Below are 21,591 nucleotides of genomic sequence, written 5' to 3' on the forward strand. Positions count from 1 at the left end.
GGTGAGAACACCAACGAGGGAAAAAGCTACTCTATTTCATTCTCGTGAACCTACCTTCCGCAGACGCATCTATCAATAAAGTGACCACCACGCACTCACCTTGTGCAGATGAAGCTTTCTTCACATTGAAGATACCCTCCATTGTCTTAAGGTAAGACCACCATACCAAATGGGATAGATTTGAAACTGGGCATCAATGGCAATATTATATTCCTCCACAATCTGTAATCTCAAGGCCCAGTAAATTCCTCACTTGACCATTACCACCTATCCAGGGGACCACCCTGTGAAGCAACAACACAGGACTGCATGCATTCTAATTACAGAAACAACATGCTAAAGACAAAGGTAAACAATCCCACAAACAACCGATCAGATCAACCTGAAGTCTGCCCCATCCAGTCAAGAATGTTGAATGAAAATTAAATAACGGGAGGAGGATGTTGCATGAATAACCCTATTCTCAATAGTGATGGACTCCAGGTAAGGTTAAAGCTGTTGACTTGTCCTGGATTGTGTCGAGCTTCTTGAATGTTGTTGGAGCTGCACTATGGGCAGTTGGTAGAATCCCCAGTCTCTGACTAGCAACCATTACTAAAAGGCAGTTTCTGATGCTCATTCCTTTATTAAAGGAACTTAAGTAGAAAAAGCTTTCACTGCTGATGGGTAAAATCATAAGTCTGTAAAGACTAAATTAAAGCTTGTTTCTTTATTGCAGCTTTTTCAGTTGTAAATACAATCACTTTATTTGAATGTATGCAGTAAGATGTGTGTGTTTCCTAGGTATTCTGGAAAGAAACCTGTCAATTTGGGCAATAATACAAGGCTTGTGGAATGGATGCCCCAGAATGATTTACTTGGTGAGTGAACCTAAAAGGTGGATGGGGAAGGGGAGCAGAAACTCTGCTATTGATCTTTTGGTGACGGGTCTATTTCTGCATTTTAAACGACTACATTTCAAAAGTACGTCATTGGCTGTAAAGAGCTTTGGGACACATTGAAATTGGGTAAGATACTACATAAATGCAAAAATCCATCTTTAAATACTATATCCAATTCTCTTGACAATTTTTTTATTTTATCTGCTACCACCCTTTCGGGTGCCAGATTGTAACAAGTCTTTTGCCCCATATTACTACTCCTCTTCCAAATTGCCTTAAATCTATGTTCTTTAGTTACTAACCTTCTGGAAAGTTTCTTGTTTATTCTGTTGGAAACCATTGATTTTGAACAGCTCTATTAAATACAACCTTTAAAAAGAGCAAGTCATCTTCTCTTGTCTCTTCACATGACTAAAAGTCCTGTATCCCGGGTACCATTCCAGTAAATCCCCTGTGGCCAATCTTCAAAACCTTGACATCCTGAAATATGGTGCTCGGGATTAGAGACACTACAGCAGCTGGAACATTTATAAAGGTTGAGCATAACGTTGTTTGCTTTAATCATTTTTTAAAGTCAATGATCCCATATGCAGTTTAATGGCCTTCAAAAATATATTCATGTATATCCCCATGAGTCTCCTCTTTAAAATTGTACCATTTTCTTGAAAATACCTCCCTTCATTCTTTCTACCAAAGTGCAACACTTCACATTTCTGTGTTTAAGGTGCACCTGCCATACTTCTGCCCCTTTCACCTGTCTTATCTTTGTCCTCCTGATGTCCTCACTTACCCTTCAAATTTTGAAATTCTATCCTGTATACCCAAGCCCAGGTCATTTATCGACATCACAAGGAGCACTGGTCTTGATATGGAGTCCTGGAGGACATCACTATGTACTTATTTTCTATTCTGAAATATGACCGTTCACCACCATTCTCTGCCTTCCGCTCAGAAGCAAATATTGTACCCATAATGCCATTGTTCTTTTAATCCCATGGACATCCATTTTGCCGACGCGCCAATTAAATGATACTACTTCAAACATTTTAAAAGTCTGTATATTTAGGGTTCCAGGTGAGGCGGTGTTCCCATGAAATGCTATATGCATTTCCCCCTCTCCAATTTCAAGCTGCACATCTTTTATGAGATGTATTGTGATGCACCCAAATATAAGGGAGACAGAGTTTGGCAATATTACAGTGGAGAAACCCCAGGTTCCCAGCCATTTGTGATGGATCTGGCTTGTGGAGGAGGAACCTGAGAATTTGATGGAAATGTGTAAGTTGAACCAAAGACTTGGCACAACCTTGATTTGAATGTGAGGTTTGGTTTGCTCGTCGGTTCCTAATGCCTATCAGTAAGCTGAGGAACAGGGCATGTTCTGACAACAAAGTGGGATTGGAATCATGTCCAGCAGCACAGGACCTAGGTCCAACTATCTTCAGCTACTTGATCAATGACTTGCTCTCCATTAGAAGTAGGTTATTGTTGATGGTTCCTCATCAATTTAGTTGTATTTGCAATTCCTGAAATGGCAATGTCCTGAGGGTGACCATTGACCAGAAACTCAATGGACCAGTCACATGTATGCATGCTATGACTATTACACTATTATATTTTGGGTATTCTGTAACAACTGGTTCACCACTTGATGTCCTGTTGATCAGGGACAGTGTCACGGCTGTAGAGAAGGTGGACGCCGTGGAGGGATTGACTACGGAGTCTCTGTGGGTGGAGGTTAGGAACAGGAAGGGGTCGGTAACTTTGCTGGGTGTTTTCTATAGGCCGCCCAATAGTAACAGAGATGTTGAGGAGCAGATGGGGAAACAGATCCTGGAGAGATGTAGGAATAACAGAGTTGTCGTGATGGGAGATTTTAATTTCCCAAACATAGATTGGAATATCCCTAGGGCTAGGGATTTGGATTGAGAGGAGTTTGTTAGGTGTATCCTGGAGAGTTTCCTGACACAGTATGTGGATAAGCCTACTAGAGGAGAGGCTGTACTTGATCTGGTGCTGGCTAATGAACCTGGACAGGTGGAGGATCTCTCGGTGGGTGAGCATCTTGGGGATAGCGATCATAATTCTATCTCCTTCACGATAGCATTGGAAAGAGATAGGATCAGGCAGGCTAGGAAAGTGTTTCTCTGGAGTAAAGGGAAATACAGTGTCATCAGGGAGGAAATTAGACGGGTAAATTGGAAGGAGGCATTCTTGGGGAAAAGTACCGAAGGAAAGTGGAGGATTTTCAAGGAATGTTTGTCTGGAGCTCTGCATGACAACGTTCCGATGAGACGGGGGTGTTGGTAGGGTACGGGAACCGTGGTGCACGAAGGTTGTGATGAACCTGGTGAATAAGAAAAGAGAGGCGTACAGAAGGTTCAGAGAGCTAGGAGGTGTTAAGGATTTAGAGGAGTATACGGGATGTAGGAAGGAGCTTAAGAAGGAAATTAGGAGAGCGAGAAGGGGTCATGAGAAGACCTTGGCGGGTAAGATTAAGGAGAATCCCAAGGCTTTCTACAAATATGTCAAGAGTAAAAGGATGAGATGTGAAGGCATAGGACCCTTAAAAGGTGAAGGGGGAAAAGTTTGTGCGGAACCGTTAGAAATGGCGGAGTTGCTTAATGAATACTTTACCTCGGTATTCACGGTGGAAAGGGATCTGGGTGGTTGTACTGCTGGTTTGCGGTGGACAGAAAGGATCGAGCATGTGGACATAAAGAAAGAGGATGTGTTGGAACTATTGAATGGCATCAAGGTTGGTAAGTCGCCGGGACCGGATGGGATGTACCCCAGGTTACTGTGGGAGGCGAGGGAGGAGATTGCGGAGCCTTTGGCGATGATCTTTGCATCGTCGATGGAGACGGGAGAGGTTCCGGAGGATTGGAGGATTGCAGATGTGGTCCCTATATTCAAGAAAGGGAACAGGGACAGCCCGGGAAATTACCGACCGGTGAGTCTAACCTCAGTGGTTGGTAAGTTGATGGAGAGGATCCTGAGAGACAGGATTTATGATCATCTAGAGAAGTTTAGTATGATCAAAAGTAGTCAGCACGGCTTTGTCAAGGGCAGGTCGTGCCTTACGAGCCTGGTTGAGTTCTTTGAAAATGTGACCAAACACATTGACGAAGGAAGAGCGGTGGATGTGGTCTATATGGACTTCAGCAAGGCGTTCGATAAGGTCCCCCATGCAAGACTTCTTGAGAAAGTGAGAGGGCATGGGATCCAAGGGGCTGTTGCCTTGTGGATCCAGAACTGGCTTGCCTGCAGAAGGCAGAGAGTGGCTGTGGAGGGGTCTTTCTCTGCATGGAGGTCAGTGACCAGTGGAGTGCCCCAGGGATCTGTTCTGGGACCCTTGCTGTTTGTCATTTTCATAAATGACCTGGATGAGGAAGTGGAGGGATGGGTTGGTAAGTTTGCTGACGACACCAAGGTAGGTGGTGTTGTGGATAGTTTGGAGGGATGTCAGAAGTTGCAGCGAGACATAGATAGAATGCAAGACTGGGCGGAGAAGTGGCAGATGGACTTCAACCCGGATAAGTGTGTAGTGATCCATTTTGGCAGATCCAATGGGATGAAGCAGCAGTATAATATGAAGGGTACCATTCTTAGCAGTGTAGAGGATCAGAAGGACCTTGGGGTCCGGGTCCATAGGACTCTTAAATCGGCCTCGCAGGTGGAGGATGCGGTCAAGAAGGCGTACGGCGTACTGGCCTTCATTAATCGAGGGATTGAGTTTAGGAGTCGGGAGATAATGCTGCAGCTTTATAGGACCCTGGTTAGACCCCACTTGGAGTACTGCGCGCAGTTCTGGTCACCTCATTACAGGAAAGATGTTGAAGCCATTGAAAGGGTGCAGAAGAGATTTACAAGGATGTTGCCTGGATTGGGGGGCATGCCTTATGAGGATAGGTTGAGGGAGCTTGGTCTCTTCTCCCTGGAGAGACGAAGGATGAGAGGTGACCTGATAGAGGTTTACAAGATGTTGAGAGGTCTGGATAGGGTAGACTCTCAGAGGCTATTTCCAAGGGCTGAAATGGTTGCTACGAGAGGACACAGGTTTAAGGTGCTGGGGGGTAGGTACAGAGGAGATGTCAGGGGTAGGTTTTTCACTCAGAGGGTGGTGGGTGAGTGGAATCGGCTGACGTCGGTGGTGGTGGAGGCAAACTCGTTGGGGTCTTTTAAGAGACTTCTGGATGAGTACATGGGATTTAATGGGATTGAGGGCTATAGATAGGCCTAGAGGTAGGGATATGATCAGCGCAACTTGTGGGCCGAAGGGCCTGTTTGTGCTGTGGCTTTCTATGTTCTATGTTTACATGTTTCTTCAGAAGGAACTCTTCAAAATGCAGCTAAAACTTATTCCAACTTATAAATGGAAAAAAAGGGTTTCATAAAGAAACATCATTACTCCAAACTTGGGGCCTCGCCCTGGGCCACTCAAGCTTCCCACAATTCTACATAGTTCCTTATTTATAATGAGTCAGCTGACTAGTACACCACTCTGGTTCCATGTTTTACTGGGTCAGCTGATCCTTGCATCTTGTTCCCATTGGTCACATTACATCCAATACAAAGTTGTCACTGGTTACATTCTAACATTACAAACTACATGACACAATTTGAGAGGGAATGGTTGCTCTTTGCTTGGGTAAATAGAACTGCAACAACACTTGAAGCTTGATACGATCCAGAACAAAGCAATCTGCTTGATCGGCACTTCACCCAGTCAGCTAAACATTGGCTTCCTTCATCACTGCCATACAGTGGCTACATTGTGTGGTGTTTGCAGGATGCATTGCAGAAACTAATCAAGGTGCCTTTAGTGGCACCTCTCACATCTGCACCCTCCACCACACAAGGGTAGGGGCAACAACTGAGTATGAACACCATTCATCATCAGCGAGATTCCCCACTGAATCCTGACTTGGACATATATCACAATTGCTTCACTGTCATTTGATTGCACATTTATCTGACATGGCCAATAATACAATTTATTTGATGCAGTGAGCATGCGATGATGGTAGGAATTCTTTAAAAGTCAAATGAAGAATTGAAGTTGGGTCATAGCAGAAGAAATGGTACTGAAACAGCTTTTCATAATTTATTTTCAATAAAAAAAACCAAAGTATGACATTTGAAATCCTGAACACCCTCCCCATGACAACTTGCATTTAATAGCACCTTTTAATATGGCAAAACATCCCCAGTAATTCACAGGAGTGTTACCAAACAAAATTTAACACTGAGCTATATAAGGTAATAGGATAGATGACAAGTAGCTTGTTCAAAGAAGTCGATTTCAAAGAGTGTCTTAAAAGGGGAGAGAAGATGGAGTAGTTTAGAGAGGGAATTCTTCTGCTTTGCTTGATGCAGCTGAAATCAAGGCCACCAAAAGTAGAGCATTTAAAATTGGGGATGCTCGAGGACAGAATTAGAGGACTGCAGCGATCACATGGTTGGAGGGGCAGAGAAGGTAATCGTGAGACCGTAAGACATAGGAGCAGAATTAGGCCGCTCAGCCCATTGAGTCTTCTCCGCCATTCAATCATGGCTGATATTTTTCTCATCCCCATTCTCTTGCCTTTTCCCCATAAGCCCTGATCCCCTTATTAATCAAGAACCTATCTATCTCTGTCTTAAAGACCTGGCCTCCACAGCCTTCTGCGGCAAAGAGTTCCACAGATTCACCACTCTCTGGCTGAAGAAATTCCTGCTCATCTCTGTTTTAAAGGATCCCTTTAGCCTGAGGTTGTGCCCTCTGGTTCTAGTTTTTTTTTCTACTAGTTGAAACATCCTCTCCACGTCCACTCTATCCAGGCCTCGCAGTATCCTGTAAGTTTCAATAAGATCCTCCGTCATCCTTCTAAACCTCAATGAGTACAGACCCAGAGTCCTTAACCGTTCCTCATACGGCAAGCTCTTAACACCAGGGATCATTCTTGTGAGCCTCCTCTGGACTCTTTCCAAGGCCAGCACATCCTTCCTTGGATACGGAGCCCAAAACTGCTCACAATACTCCAAATGTGGTCTGACCAGAGCCTTATACAGCCTCAGAAAGACATCCTATGTCTTACGGTCTCACGATTACCTTCTCTGCCCCTCCAACCATGTGATTGTATTCTAGCCCTCTTGACATGAATGCTAACATTGCATTTGCATTCCTAACATCTGACTGAACCTGCACGTTAACCTTAACAGAATCTTGAACAAGGACCCCCAAGTCCCTTTGTGTTTCTGATTTCCTAAGCATTTCCCCATTAGAAAATAGCTTATGCCTCCATTCCTCCTTCCAAAGTGCATAACCTCTCACTTTTCCACATTGTATTCCAAATGCCACTTTGTCCACTCTCCTAACCTAAGTCCTTTTGCAGCCTCCCTGCTTCCTCAGTACTACCTGTCCCTCTATATATCTTTGTATGGTTAGGGGTTAGGTTATGTGAGGTTGGGGGTTAGGTTATGGAGGGTTTTGAAAATTAGAATTTTAAAATTTAAGGTATTGTCAGATGAACCATTATAGGTTAGCAAGCAGAAGGCTGATGGTTGAACAGAATGGTGGGTGGCACAGTAGCATAGTGGTTACACTGCTGTCTTGCACCTCCAAGGATCTGGATTCAATTCCGGCCTTGGGTGACTGTGTGGAGTCAAATTATGTTGCGAGCAATAGATTTTAAATATTCTCCTGTTTATGGAGGGTGGATTATCCAAATGACAGAGTGTTAGAATAATCAAGTCTTGGGGTAACTGACATAAATGAGGGTTGAAGTAGCAGATGGGCTCAGGTGCACAGTTGGGCAAAGTTAAACTATTGATTGGAAAAAATGATACCAAAAAGAGGTTCTAGACTTAATTTTACATGTGTAGCTGACCATGTTATATCCTGCGTGCACATTTTGGGGGCAGGTTTAAGATTTTTGCATCAACTCTTCTACAAGTGCAATGTTAGAATAAGCAATAACATTCAGGTAATGTGTCTTGCTTTCACTGTTTTTCAACCAATGTTGTACCACCACCTTCGGAGAAAGATGGGCTGTTACAGGCATATGCTTAAAAACGTTTTAAAATAATTTCAGGTGCTCCAAAATCTGGTCAGTGGGTACCATTTCCTAACTCTCAGATCACAACCAGTAAGGATAGGCAACAATACCTCCTCCACAATCATCCTCAACACCGGTGCCCCACAAGGCTGTGTTCTCAGCCCCCTACTATACTCCTTGTATGCTTATGACTGTGCGGCCAAATTCCCCTCCAATTCGATTTTCAAGTTTGCTGACGACACCACTGTAGTGGGTCGGATCTCAAACAATGACGAGACAGAGTACAGGAATGAGATAGAGAATCTGGTAAACTGGTGCAGCAACAGTAACCTCTCTCTCAATGTCAACAAAACGAAGGAGATTGTCATCGACTTCAGGAAGCATAAAGGAGAACATGCCCCTGTCTACATCAATGGGGACGAAGTAGAAATGATTGAGAGCTTCAGGTGTCCAGATCACCGACAACCTGTCCTGGTCCCCCCATGCTGGCACTAGAGTTAAGAAAGCCCACCAGCACCTCTACTTTCTCAGGAGACAAAGGAAGTTTGGCATGTCAGCTACGACTCTCAGCAATTTTTACAGATGCACTATAGAAAGCATTCTTTCTGGTTGTACCACAGCTTGGTATGGCTCCTGCTCTGCCCAAGACTGCAAGGAATTACAAAAGGTCGTATATGTAGCCCAATCCATCACGCAAACCAGCCTCCCATCCATTGACTCTGTCTACACTTCCCACTGCTTCGGCAAAGCAGCCAGCATAATTCAGGACCCCACGCACCCCGGACATTCTCTCTTCTACCTTCTTCCTTTGGGAAAAAGATACAAAAGTCTGCGGTCACATACCAACCGACTCGAGAACAGCTTCTTCCCTGCTGCTGTCAGACTTTTGAATGGACTTACCTTGCATTAAGTTGATCTTTCTGTATACCCTAGCTACGACTGTAACGCTACATTCTGCACGCACTTGTTTCCTTCTCTATGAACGGTATGTTTTGTCCGTATAGCGCGCAAGAAATAATACTTTTGACTATGTTAATACATGTGACAATAATAAATCAAATCATTTCCATCACTTACAGCTTGTTCAAATCTTGGATCAGATTTTATTGATTAGAATTAATTATACAGTGCAGAAGTATACAGAAAATGTGCTTTATGTTGGATAGCCTTTGGTACGGTGGCACAGTGGTTAGCACTGCTTCACAGCATCAGGGACCCAGGTTCAATTCTGGCCTTGGGTGACTGTGTGGAGTTCGCACATTCTCTTCACGCCTGTGTGAGTTTCCTCCGGGTACTCTGGTTTCCTCCCACAGTCCCAAGATGTGGGTTAGGTGGATTAGCCATTGTAAATACACGGGGTTAAGGGAATAGGGCAGTGGGGGTGGGCCTGGTTAAGGTGCTCTGAGAGTTGGTGTAGACTCGATGGGCCAAATGGCCGCCTTCTGCACTATAGGGATTCTACAGAAATATTTGAAGCAGTTGTGATGTATATTAAATTGGATGTACTTTTTGGATTTGAAGATATTTACTTTTGAAATGTACTTCACTGTGAACTAATAGTTTTATTTGCACAAATGTAGGTCATCCAAACATCAGAGGTTTTCTCAGCCATGGTGGTCTGAATGGCATCTTTGAAGCGATGTACCATGGTGTACCTGTAGTTGGGATTCCTCTTTTTGGTGATCACTATGATACAATGACTCGTGTGCATGCCAAAGGCATGGGCATCTCAATAAACTGGAAAACCATGACAGAAGATGACCTGTATAATGCAATGTTGACGGTGATTACAGAACCACGGTAAGGGGAACAACTATTTTCAATATCTTAAGAAGCAAACTCTTGAAGTTGACCTTTTGTTCATTTTTGTAAACATGAACGAACATGTATATAGAACTATCAAGTTAGAAAGATAATAAGGGGCTTCACTGATGTGTACATGGAAACATGCTAAGCTAAAGATTGAAAGATTTGGAGAGATTTCAAAAACTTGGTTTGAGGTATTTTGAAGTGTAGGTACTCCAGAATGGGTTTTACATTTATATATTGGAGTTAGCATTTATGTTTTCAATCCACTTCATTAAATCAGGCGTGGTCTTTGATTGGAATAATTATAATGCTGCACTTGGCTTGAATGAAATATCTACTGCTGTACACCTGGAATTTAACCTTTGACAGAAGTACAAAGAACAAAGAACAATACAGCACAGGAACAGGCCCTTCGGCCCTCCAAGCCCGCGCCGCTCCCCGGTCCAGGATTGAATCCTGAATCCAGGATCCCCGCCCAATTTTCCAGCCTATCTACATACCAATATCCTATCCACCGAGCTGTCCCTCACAGCTACGATGCTTTGTTCATTACAACCTATTAACTCACCCCCACCCCCCCATTCCAGACCATGTGATCTCCAGGGAGAGGCGAAAACCCAGAGTGAAAAATCCCAGGGCCAATATGGGGAAAAAAAAATCTGGGAAATTCCTCTCCGACCCCCTGAGGTGATCGAAACGAGTCCAGGAGATCACAATGGCCCTGATCGGAAAATGCTTCCCAACCCTAGTCATTTCCACTTCGACGAACACCATATGAATTCCCTGCCCCCGAGACAGGTTCCCAACTATCCGCAGTCTCGCTCTGTACTGGCACCAGCAAGATGATCATAGAATGAAGCCTTGAAACGAGAAACCAGGAACAATTAGCCCGCGCCGCTCCCTGGTCCAAACTAGACCACTCTTTTGTATCCCTCCATTCCCACTCCGTTCATATAGCTGTCTAGATAAGTCTTAAACGTTCCCAGTGTGTCCGCCTCCACCACCTTGCCCGGCAACACATTCCAGGCCCCCACGACCCTCTGTGTGAAATATGTCCTTCTGATATCTGTGTTAAACCTCCCCCCCCTTCACCTTGAACCTATGACCCCTCGTGAACGTCACCACCGACCCGGGGAAAAGCTTCCCACCGTTCACCCTATCTATGCCTTTCATAATTTTATACACCTCTATTAAGTCTCCCCTCATCCTCCGTCTTTCCAAGGAGAACAACCCCAGTTTCCCCAATCTCTCCTCATAACCAAGCCCCTCCATACCAGGCAACATCCTGGTAAACCTCCTCTGTACTCTCTCCAAAGCCTCCACGTCCTTCTGGTAGTGTGGCGACCAGAACTGGACGCAGTATTCCAAATGCGGCCGAACCAACGTTCTATACATCTGCAACATCAGACCCCAACTTTTATACTCTATGCCCCGTCCTATAAAGGCAAGCATGCCATATGCCTTCTTCACCACCTTCTCCACCTGTGACGTCACCTTCAAAGATCTGTGGACTTGCACACCCAGGTCCCTCTGCGTCTCTACACCCTTTATGGTTCTTCCATTTATCGTGTAGCTCCTCCCTACATTATTCCCACCAAAATGCATCACTTCGCATTTATCAGAATTGAACTCCATCTGCCATTTCCTTGCCCAAATTTCCAGCCTATCTATATCCTTCTGTAGCCTCTGACAATGTTCCTCACTATCTGCAAGTCCTGCCAGTTTTGTGTCGTCCGCAAACTTACTGATCACCCCAGTTACTCCTTCCAGATCATTTATATAAATCACAAACAGCAGAGGTCCCAATACAGAGCCCTGTGGTACACCACTAGTCACAGGCCTCCAGCCGGAAAAAGACCCTTCCACTACCACCCTCTGTCTTCTATGACCAAGCCAGTTCTCCACCCATCTAACCACCTCCCCCTTTATCCCATGGGATCCAACCTTTTTCACTAGCCTACCATGAGGGACTTTGTCAAACGCTTTACTAAAGTCCATATAGACAACATCCACGGCCCTTCCTTCGTCAACCATTTTGGTCACTTCTTCAAAAAACACCACCAGGTTAGTGAGGCATGACCTCCCTCTCACAAAACCATGTTGACTATCGTTAATGAGTTTATTCCTTTCTAAATGCGCATACATCCTATCTTTAAGAATCTTCTCCAACAACTTCCCCACCACGGACGTCAAGCTCACCGGCCTATAATTACCCGGGTTATCCTTCCTACCCTTCTTAAATAACGGGACCACATTGGCTATCCTCCAATCCTCTGGGACCTCACCTGTGTCCAGTGACGAGACAAAGATTTGCGTCAGAGGCCCAACGATTTCACCTCTCGTCTCCCTGAGCAGCCTTGGATAGATTCCATCAGGCCCTGGGGATTTGTCAGTCTTTATATTCTCTAACAAACCTAACACTTCCTCCTTTGTAATGGAGATTTTCTCCAACGGTTCAACACTCCCCTCCGAGACACTCCCAGTCAACACATCCCTCTCCTTTGTGAATACCGACGCAAAGTATTCATTTACATATTCATGTAAAACAGATGGTGAGATTTTCAAGTAGGAATTCACCTTTGAGGAGATTACATATACTACAAATTCACTGGAATCATGTTGCACGTTAGTTAAATTGTGCGGATGGGTAGCATAAAAGTCTGGCATATTAACTCGTGATCTAATCAAGGTATTCAAGAAGGGGTTTAGTTTATTTATTTGTGTCACAAGTAGGATAACATTAACATTGCAATGAAGTTACTGTGAAAATCTTCTAGTCGCCGCACTCCCTGTTAGGATACATTTGAGGGAGCATTTAGCATGGCAAACGCACTTAACCAGCATGCCTTTCGGACTGTGGGAGGAACATGGAGGAAACCCGTGCAGACACGGAGAATGTGCAGACTCCGCACAGGCAATGACTAAAACTGGGAATCGAACCTGGGTGCCTGGCACTGAGGCAGCAGTGCTAACCACTATGCCACTGTAGTACAGATGTAGAGACTATTTTCTCTGGTGGAGAAATCCAGAACAAAGGGTCATAAAATTAGAGTTAAACTATTTACATGTGAAATCAGGAAGTACGGCCAAAAGATAATGTACATCTGGAACTCTTTCATCACAAGACTAGATTTACTGAGGTTGAAATTTTCACGACTGATACTGAGGTGGTTGTGTAAGATTATCAAGAGATTTGGAGGAAAGGTGGGTGTAATGAGTGGATTTATGGATCAGCCATGATTTACTCGAATGAAAGAACAGTGTTGAGGAGCTGATGGCGCCTCCTATTCTGATGAATTGAAGAGTAGAACCCAAATATGAAGTCTGAGGTGAGAGGACTATTTGTGCCAACAAGTCTGCTCCATTCAGATTGCAGACATTTAACTCCAGATTTGCATGGTTGATAACTTCGAAATGACCAAACGCTTTTTGTCTGATAACATGCAAATCTTTTCTATTTTCGACCATTTGTTGGTGGTTATGTGACCTCTAGATAGATATATGTATAGTTTTAAAATTAATTTGCAATTTGATCCTAGCTGCCTGTAATCTAATTCCATTAAAAACTAATAAGACATGCATTAAGATAATGACTTGGGCTACAAACCAACAGCAAAATTATCTAATAAAAATGTAAATGAATTGTTTTTGGTTTTAATTATAAGATATTCTCAAAACCAAAATAACACAGCCACTTATACCTAACTAATCAACATTAGATTGAATGACAAAACCTGACCAGTCCAGGAGAGGGAGTAACTTTAGTGATTAAGGATGAAATCACCTTCAATGGTAAGGGATGGTGACGAGAGGTACTCAGGCACAGGAGACTTTAGAATTAAGAAATAGGAAATGATTTGGGACTTGCATGGGAGCTGTGTATCAGCCCTCTGGCAGCTGTGAATCTTGTTGTGTCTCTAGTTACTAGACAATCGTATCGTAAAGCTACAGTGGTTTGAATGGGGGATTTTAACTTTCATACAGGTTGGGATGAGTGGATTAGTATGTGTTAAAGTAGTGAATTTCTGTGTCTGGGATAGGTTTCAGCAGCAATATGTCCTGGAGCCAACAAAAGGGGATGTCATATTAGGTTTAGTAATGAGCTAGATTTAATTAATAACCCCATTAGTGCATGAACATCTAATATTGATCATAATATGATTGAGTTCAAAACTGTGTTTGAAAGGACAGGTGCAAAAAAAGCTACCAAGCATCAAGATTTCGGGAAGGCTGACTTTAATGGATTGAGAGAGAGACTATGCACTGCAAACTGGGCAAATCTGTTAATGGTGTAAAATGAGTGACCGAAGATCAGTAGGAGTTTTTGCAAAAGAATTTAATGTGATTCAGAAACATTTTATACTCCCAATGGGGCAAGTGCTCAATTGCCAAAAATAACAGCCAAGATGACCACAAAGGTAAGGGGCAACATAAAGCCAACAGGAAAAGTGTACAAATAATGCAAAAAAGGCACAGAATCTGGTGAATGGGAAAGGGTCAGAAAGCTGATAGTAAGAACTACAACAAGGAATATGAGAGAAACCTTGGCAAAGGATATAAAAATCTATGCAATTTCAATTGTATTTGACAAAATAAGGTAGTCAATAAGGTACAAAATAAGGTAGACAAGGGCAGCAGACATGGAAACCATAGAATCCCTACAGTGCAGAAAGAGGCCAGGCGTTTGGCCCATCAAGTCTGCCCTGACTCTCTGACAAGAGTAGCGCTCTCTCCCCTCTTATCCCTGTAACCTCACCCATTTAGCATGGCTAATCCATTTAACCTACACGTTTTGGGACACTAAGCAGCAATTGATCATATCAGAACATCATTCACCAGAATATTCCCTCCAAGTCAATAACCATCTCAAGCTCTATCGTCTGTTCATTTTTTTTCTAGGTCAAAATCTTGAGATTCCCTTCCTAACCACACTGTGGTGTATGTACACCGCACAGATTGCAGCAATTCAAGAAGGTGTCTCATCACCACCACCTCAAGGCAATGAAGAATGAAAAATTCTGGCCTTGCTGATGATGCTCACATCTCATGAAAGAACAAAACAATGACATGAGCCCCTTAAAAATGGATGTGATGCTCAATGAAAATAAAAGAATGGTAGACATGTTGATTAGTTGTCAGCCAGAGGTAGTAGTAGAGGCGGGTACAATTTTGTCTTTTAAAAAGCGTTTAGGCAGTTACATGGGTAAGATTGGTATAGAGGGATATGGGCCAAATGTGGGCAATTGGGACGAGCTTGGCTTAAAAAAAAAAAGGGGCGGCATGGACAAGGTGGGCTGAAGGGCCCGTTTCCATGTTGTAAACCTCTATGACCCTGATTTTCAGCAGAGAAAGTGGTTAGCATGCTCGCCATCTCAAGGAGACTATAATATTGAATCAGGGACTTGGTCAAATTAGTATAAATAAATGAAAATAGTGGTACTAAAGAGTGACATCCTGGGGGCCATTTGGTTTGAAATTGTGCAGTTAAGGAGTGCCCATTTGCCTGCTCTGAAAACTGCTGATTTGCACCTGTAAATGAAAATCTTGTGACAAGCTGAACAGTTTGCTTCCAGAGTCTTTATCCATATTAACATGCCCTGTTTGTGGCAAATCAAATATTCTGTAAAAATGCAAACTACATCAGAGGTTAATATGGGTTTGGAAGATGATACGAATTTAATTTTATTGTTGCAATTTTGTGCTTGTGTATGAAATTGGCTAAAAATTGAAAACTAATTTCCAGAGTTGTCTCCCAAAAAAAGCAAGAGTTGTTGAACTTCAGTTGTCAAATGTAGCCGGTTTTCTGCCAAACACTTGTATTTTTCAGAAGTTCAAAAAGTGTTATTTATTATATCTGTATCAATGAAAGTTATCAATCCAACTTTTGAGATTTGTCTCTACCTGGACAAATGGTTTAAAAACAATGTTCAGATGAAACATAGTGAGTATTGCGATGGATTGCTAAGTCTAGAAAAAAACAGTAAGGTCTTCTGCATTGGAGCTAATGGTTTTAATTTTTCATTGATTCTACATTTTAATAACATTATCTGTCTATCCAGCACTCAATGTTTTTATCTTTCTCTCTAGCTATAAACAGCGCGCTGAACAATTATCTCAAATTCACCGAGACCAGCCTGAACATCCTGTTAGTCGAACAGTTTACTGGATTAACTACATTCTCCGTTACAGTGGGGCAGAACACCTTCGTGCTGCTGTTTATAACATCCGATTCTACCAATACTTTTTGTTGGATGCAGTTCTGTTCATTTCTTTGAGCGCTGTTGCTATACTCAAGATAGGATTGTGGATTGTGAAGCTGGTTGCCAAAAGGTTTTCATCTAAATTAGTGCATGGTAAAACGAATGGACACTGCTACAATGGAATAGCAAATGGTAAACATCGGAAGAATGGCCACGTCAAACATGAAAAAAAAGTGAAATGAGTAATTTTGTCTATCCTGTAATATTGGGAAAGATTAACAGTTAACTATACTGTTGGTATAAAGCCACCTGTGTAATACCTACTGACAGCGTTTTAGGAAAATAACTGTGTTAACATCCTCCACCATTTAACCTCATTTTGCCTAAAATTCCATGTGCTGACTAAAGGACCGATGAGCACAATTTAAAATGCAATACTGTATATCTGATCCTTGGCATTTCTGCACAAATTACTTTGGCACTGAAACTGTAAGGGCCTTAATTCTTGGAACATTTTATTATGAATTTTTATAAATTGTTTTGTGATTTATTAAAGTGTGTTGTGTGCCCCACTTTTTTTAAAAAAGCAAAAAAAGATGAAGGGTTTGATACTTGGGTAAAATTAGTTCAGTTTGATTTTTTTCAGTTTTCTTTCAATGTTGACAAGATTATGTTAGCTAGGACTATATTGAATAGTACACTAATTCAATTGTGATGGTGGTCTAGTCAATTATTGGACCAATATGACGATGTTTTACTTGTTACAGTGAATGTCTTCCCTTGGTGAAAAACATGGTCAGATCTCCTGATTGCTAAAAGATCAGGTGTTTTTCACCATTTCTTTGGTTTTTAATAGATTTGGCACACATCCAGATACCCCCTCATACACACACCCTTCACAAAATCAAAGTCAGCATGTAGTTTAATTGTCTTGTCAGGTACTGCTCAAGGATAACCTATTTTCCAGCTTTATTTAGGTTTCTTTTTCAAACTTAATCACACATTGTGTAATTGAGAAATAAAAATATATTTTGTACCTTACAAGATGTGGATTGTTATAATTCACAATTGAGAAATGAAGCACTGTTATTTACAACATGATTGAAACAACACTTTTTTAGGTGCACAATATGCCTTAACTTTGGTAAGTACTCTGCAAATCCCATTTAAAAATACAGCATTTGTGATGGGTGGCAACATTTTCCACAACACACTTCACTGATTTTTAAGGTGCATCACCTTTTCTACAGAGTAATTTATTGATGTATATTAAAATGAGAAATACTGCAGTAATATAATTGTCCATAAGCTAATTTCAGGCTATGCATTGAATAAGTGTGGTCTGAAAATTAATTTACCATCTAAATATTACAGGGTTTAGATTCCATCATGAATAGACATTTTGGGTATGTAAACCAAGTTAAAGCTTTATATTTTACTTCTACCTCTTGATCCACTCTGTCTTGATACACAATGGAAAAATGTGAGACCAGTGCATCTTTGCCTGCACAAACAAAATAGTTCCATATATTGCTGCCCATCACTTGCCAAAGTATTTTTACATGGTCTTCATATTTTCCCATTAAAACATAAGTGAATGGTTTGTCAGTGGCTGTTAATTTTACAATGGTTTCATCTTGGCAGCTTCCTGTCTTTGGGGCACACAATTCACTGTTTTGTAACTATTGTACTTACTGTAGCCCAGTGCTGCTTTCCTGTATCTGTCCTAGTTTGTCTACAGTGTGAAGTGTTTACTTGCAATGCATACTAGCCCTGCTGTGAGTGTAAATTTTATTTATTGTAATTCGAGTTCACATGTCTGACAAAGAAACTAAGCGCATCTCATATTCAATATTACTACTGCCTCCTTGATTTTTCCTAAGTTGTGACCCAAATAAGGATTGTATTTTATTTCTATCCCACTTGGAGCCACAGATGACCACTGAATGTAGGAAAACAGACAGGAGTGTGAACAGTTAATAACTGAATGAAAGAGTTTATGTAAAAAAATTACATTACTTTCAGTTCTGTTCAAAGTTCTGTGCAATGCTGCCATGAAGTGGCCATAGGGAAAGCAAATAAACTGCTTTGGGAGGCAATGAGTGGTGGGGTGATAACTAAGTGGTCTTAACAGGTACTGTATGCAGATATTTGTTTTAAAGTAAAATAACAGCTGGTGTCTTCAGGCTGTAGTATAGTTGAGCTAAGGCTAAAGCTGTGATAAAGTTGAGCAATAAGCACTGATAGCCTGGAACTTTTTTTATATGTATATATAAAAATGTAAATGTCTAATTCCAACTACAGTTTTAAATACATACAGTCATCTGTTATTGCAACAAAGTTAAATAAATGCAAAACATTGATAATTGTGTGTATGCTTTACAATTGCTGTAATGATGCATAGTTGCATTACATGCTTGGATAACTGGAATTTTTGGGGGATTATTTTGCACTTTGCCATTATCCCCCTCCGTCACCTGATGGTTTCCCCTCCTCCACTTAACGGTTTAATAATATTATGGGATTTGTCTTTGTAAATTACATAGAATTATATTTTCATGTACTCAAACTATACAAAGTGACAAACCAATTATCAAGTTACCACAAGAATAATGAAGGAAGTATTTAGACACGAGGTAACAGTTGTAATTGTCATTGGGGAGATAATGGGTCCATGTTCACAGCTCCTGATACAAATGAGCTGTCAAAAGCATTTTGCTATTAAAAGGTAATTTAGTTTTTTAAGCCCTCTTCTTCCATGGACAATATTTATAATCACTTTTGTGGATTCTACTTCCACCTATTTGATCTCCTGTTTACTTTGCCTGGATCTTGATTCCTAAAGATAATGAAATAGATTCCAAGATGTTTAACTATCCATACAATTGATCCCTTCCCAGTTGCCCTCTGACTGATTCCTTCCCTGATTTGAACAGCATATAATGTTTGATTATAAATGGGAGTTATCCATGGTCAGTGCTATCAAAGTAAAGTTTAAAGTTTGTTTATTAGTCACAAGTAGGCTTTCATTAAGACTGCAATGAAGTTACTGTGAAAATCCCCTGGTCGCCACACTCCAGTGCCTGTTCAGATACACTGAGGGAGAATTTAACATGGCCAATCCACCTAACGTGCACATCTTTGGATTGTAGGAGGAAAACAGAGCACCCGAGGAAACCCACGCAGACATGGAGAACGTACAGACTCCACACAAACAGTGACCCAAGCCGGGAATTGAACCCAGGTCCTTGGTGCTGTGAGGCAGCATTGCTAACCACTGTGCCACCGAGCCACCCCTCAATCTCACCTGAGTCAAAAGATTATCCCGTTCTGATTTCAGCACAACATCTAAGCTTGTACTTTGCAGTACTAAATGATCACTATTATCTGACCAATATCTCATTGCTGCTTTTGGAACCTTGTTGATGTAAATTGGTTGCCACATTTCCTAGATTGCAATAGTGACAATGTCAAAAAATACTCAACTGGTTAATAGTTTGATTTGAGAGATTATGAAAGCATTATATAAATGCATGTTCTTTTGGTTACAGGTATCTAAAAATGTCCTACAATGACATTTAATGCAGTTCTCAATGAGATTTATATTAATTACTTAGTGAAAGTTTTGATTGAAACGGATTGTCTTGGCTGGGGTGGGCAGGGATCTGTTTCAAACATGATACCCAAATTGGGAGCAACCGGAGTGGGAATTTTGGGTGGGCGGAACCTAGTCTGAGGTTTCTTTACATGAGAAAATAGAGTACACCCCGCCTGTTCTGGCATCCAACTACCTCCACCTCTGTTACACAAATGTTACCTAGAAGGAAGTGATAGATTCACGACAAGCTATGCAAACCAATGCATACCCACCTCCAGAGTGGTTACTCTGTCAAAATCTGTCTCACTAGTAGGAAGTACTCTTGAAACCCATTGGCTCAGAATATTACTGTAGATATTTAGTTGAACACAATGATATCTGCTGCTAGATTCTTAAAAGAACTTTAGGACCATCTAGTGGCTGATGTTAAACGGCATATAGATCCAGTGTAGCTGCATAGAAAATATAACCACTTGTATTTAATCTCCTTGACCTTCAGACGTTGCAGTGTTTTATAGTCAATTAATATATAGTCACTGTTATAGGAAATGCAACTAATTTTTGCTCAGCAAACTCCCACAAATAGTAATGTGATAATGGTCAGAATCTGTCTTTTGTGATATTACTTGAGAGATAAATATTGCCAGGACACAGGGTAATTCCCCTGCTTTATTTTATCATAGGTGCAGGGGTAAGTCTTTTGGCTTCTCGAATCCGTTGTGCCATCTAATTAGTGTAGTAAGAAGTCTCACAACACCAAGTTAAAGTCCAACAGGTTTATTTTTGGTAGCACAAGCTTTTGGAATTCTAATGGCATCTTTCTACGAACATGTGGGTACTCCAGAGATTCACAGGGCCTTTTGCTGACCTCTTGCTCAACATGGTAAATGGTAACATTCAAAAGCATAAATTATCTTCCATACTTGATAACACCCAAGTTTATGTCTCCACCATTTATCACAAACCCCTCTATTGCCTGTGCTGTCAGATTTCTTGTCTGACATTCTATCTTGGACAAAATAATTTTGCCTTGTTAAACAGTCAGAATGGTAAAAGTTATTACTCTCCCAAGGGAAATGGGAGTCAGTGGCTGGGTCCATCCCTAAATGCCCTCGAAGGTGGTGGTGAGGTGCAGTCTTTAACCACTGGTAGTCCATGTGGTGAAAGTACATCCACAATGCTAGTAAGGAGAGAATTCCAGGCTTGAAAGCCACGATCCATCTAATTAGACCATGGAAGATCTTCTGCAATGCTGTTTTTCCACACTATCCTGATATCCTTTGATGTCTTTACTATTTGTTCAAGACATAAATGAATAGACTCTGCTCAATAATACTCAAACAAATCTGCATTTTTGACCTGTGGTTTAAAACAAAATGAGAATTTTAAAAGTATTCAAAGTAAAGTTTATTTATTAGTCACAAGGAAGGCTTGCATTAACACTGCCATGAAGTTACTGTGAAATTCCCCTAGTCACCACATTCCGTGCCTGTTCGGGTCAATGCACCTAACCAGCACGTCTTTCAGTCTGTGGAAGGATTGAGTCTGTGTCTTTATATGCCCTGTTTGTGAACAGAATTCCCACTCACCTGAAGAAGGGGCTTGGAGCTCCGAAAGCTTGTGTGGCTTTTGCTACCAAATAAACCTTGGACTTTAACCTGGTGTTGTTAAATTTCTTACTGTGTTTACCCCAGTCCAACGCCGGCATCTCCACATCATGAAGGAAACCCACGCAGACACAGGGAGAATGTGCAAACTCCACACACAGTGACCCATGCTGGGAATCGAACCTGGGTCCCTGGTGCTGTGAGGCAGCAGCGCTAACCACTGTGCCACCTACATTATTGATGCTATTTTATAATAGCCAGATAATCTCGAATGGCATCTTTCTACAAACACATGGGTACCCCAGTGATTCACAAGGGCCTTTTGCTGACCTCTTGCTCAACAATATGCTACCCTATGGTAACATTCAAAAGCATAAATTATCTTCCATACTTGACAACATCCAATTCTATATCTCCACCATTTATCACAAACCCGTCTATTGTCTGTGCTGTCAG

General features: G+C 41.7%; 1 protein-coding gene across 1 annotated transcript in view; it reads left to right on the plus strand.

Moving 5' to 3' along the window:
* Nucleotides 1-18,294, plus strand: part of ugt8 (UDP glycosyltransferase 8) — an 83,868-nt gene extending 65,574 nt beyond the window's left edge. The window contains exons 4-6 of the mRNA XM_078213800.1: nt 784-860; nt 9,502-9,721; nt 15,818-18,294. Of these exons, the coding sequence (XP_078069926.1) occupies nt 784-860; nt 9,502-9,721; nt 15,818-16,172 (652 nt within the window). The 3' untranslated portion in view covers nt 16,173-18,294. The remainder of the gene's footprint in view (nt 1-783; nt 861-9,501; nt 9,722-15,817) is intronic.
* Nucleotides 18,295-21,591: the final 3,297 nt, after the last annotated feature.

The sequence above is a fragment of the Mustelus asterias genome, chromosome 1 (genome assembly GCF_964213995.1).
Source record: "Mustelus asterias chromosome 1, sMusAst1.hap1.1, whole genome shotgun sequence".
Classification (NCBI taxonomy): domain Eukaryota; kingdom Metazoa; phylum Chordata; class Chondrichthyes; order Carcharhiniformes; family Triakidae; genus Mustelus; species Mustelus asterias.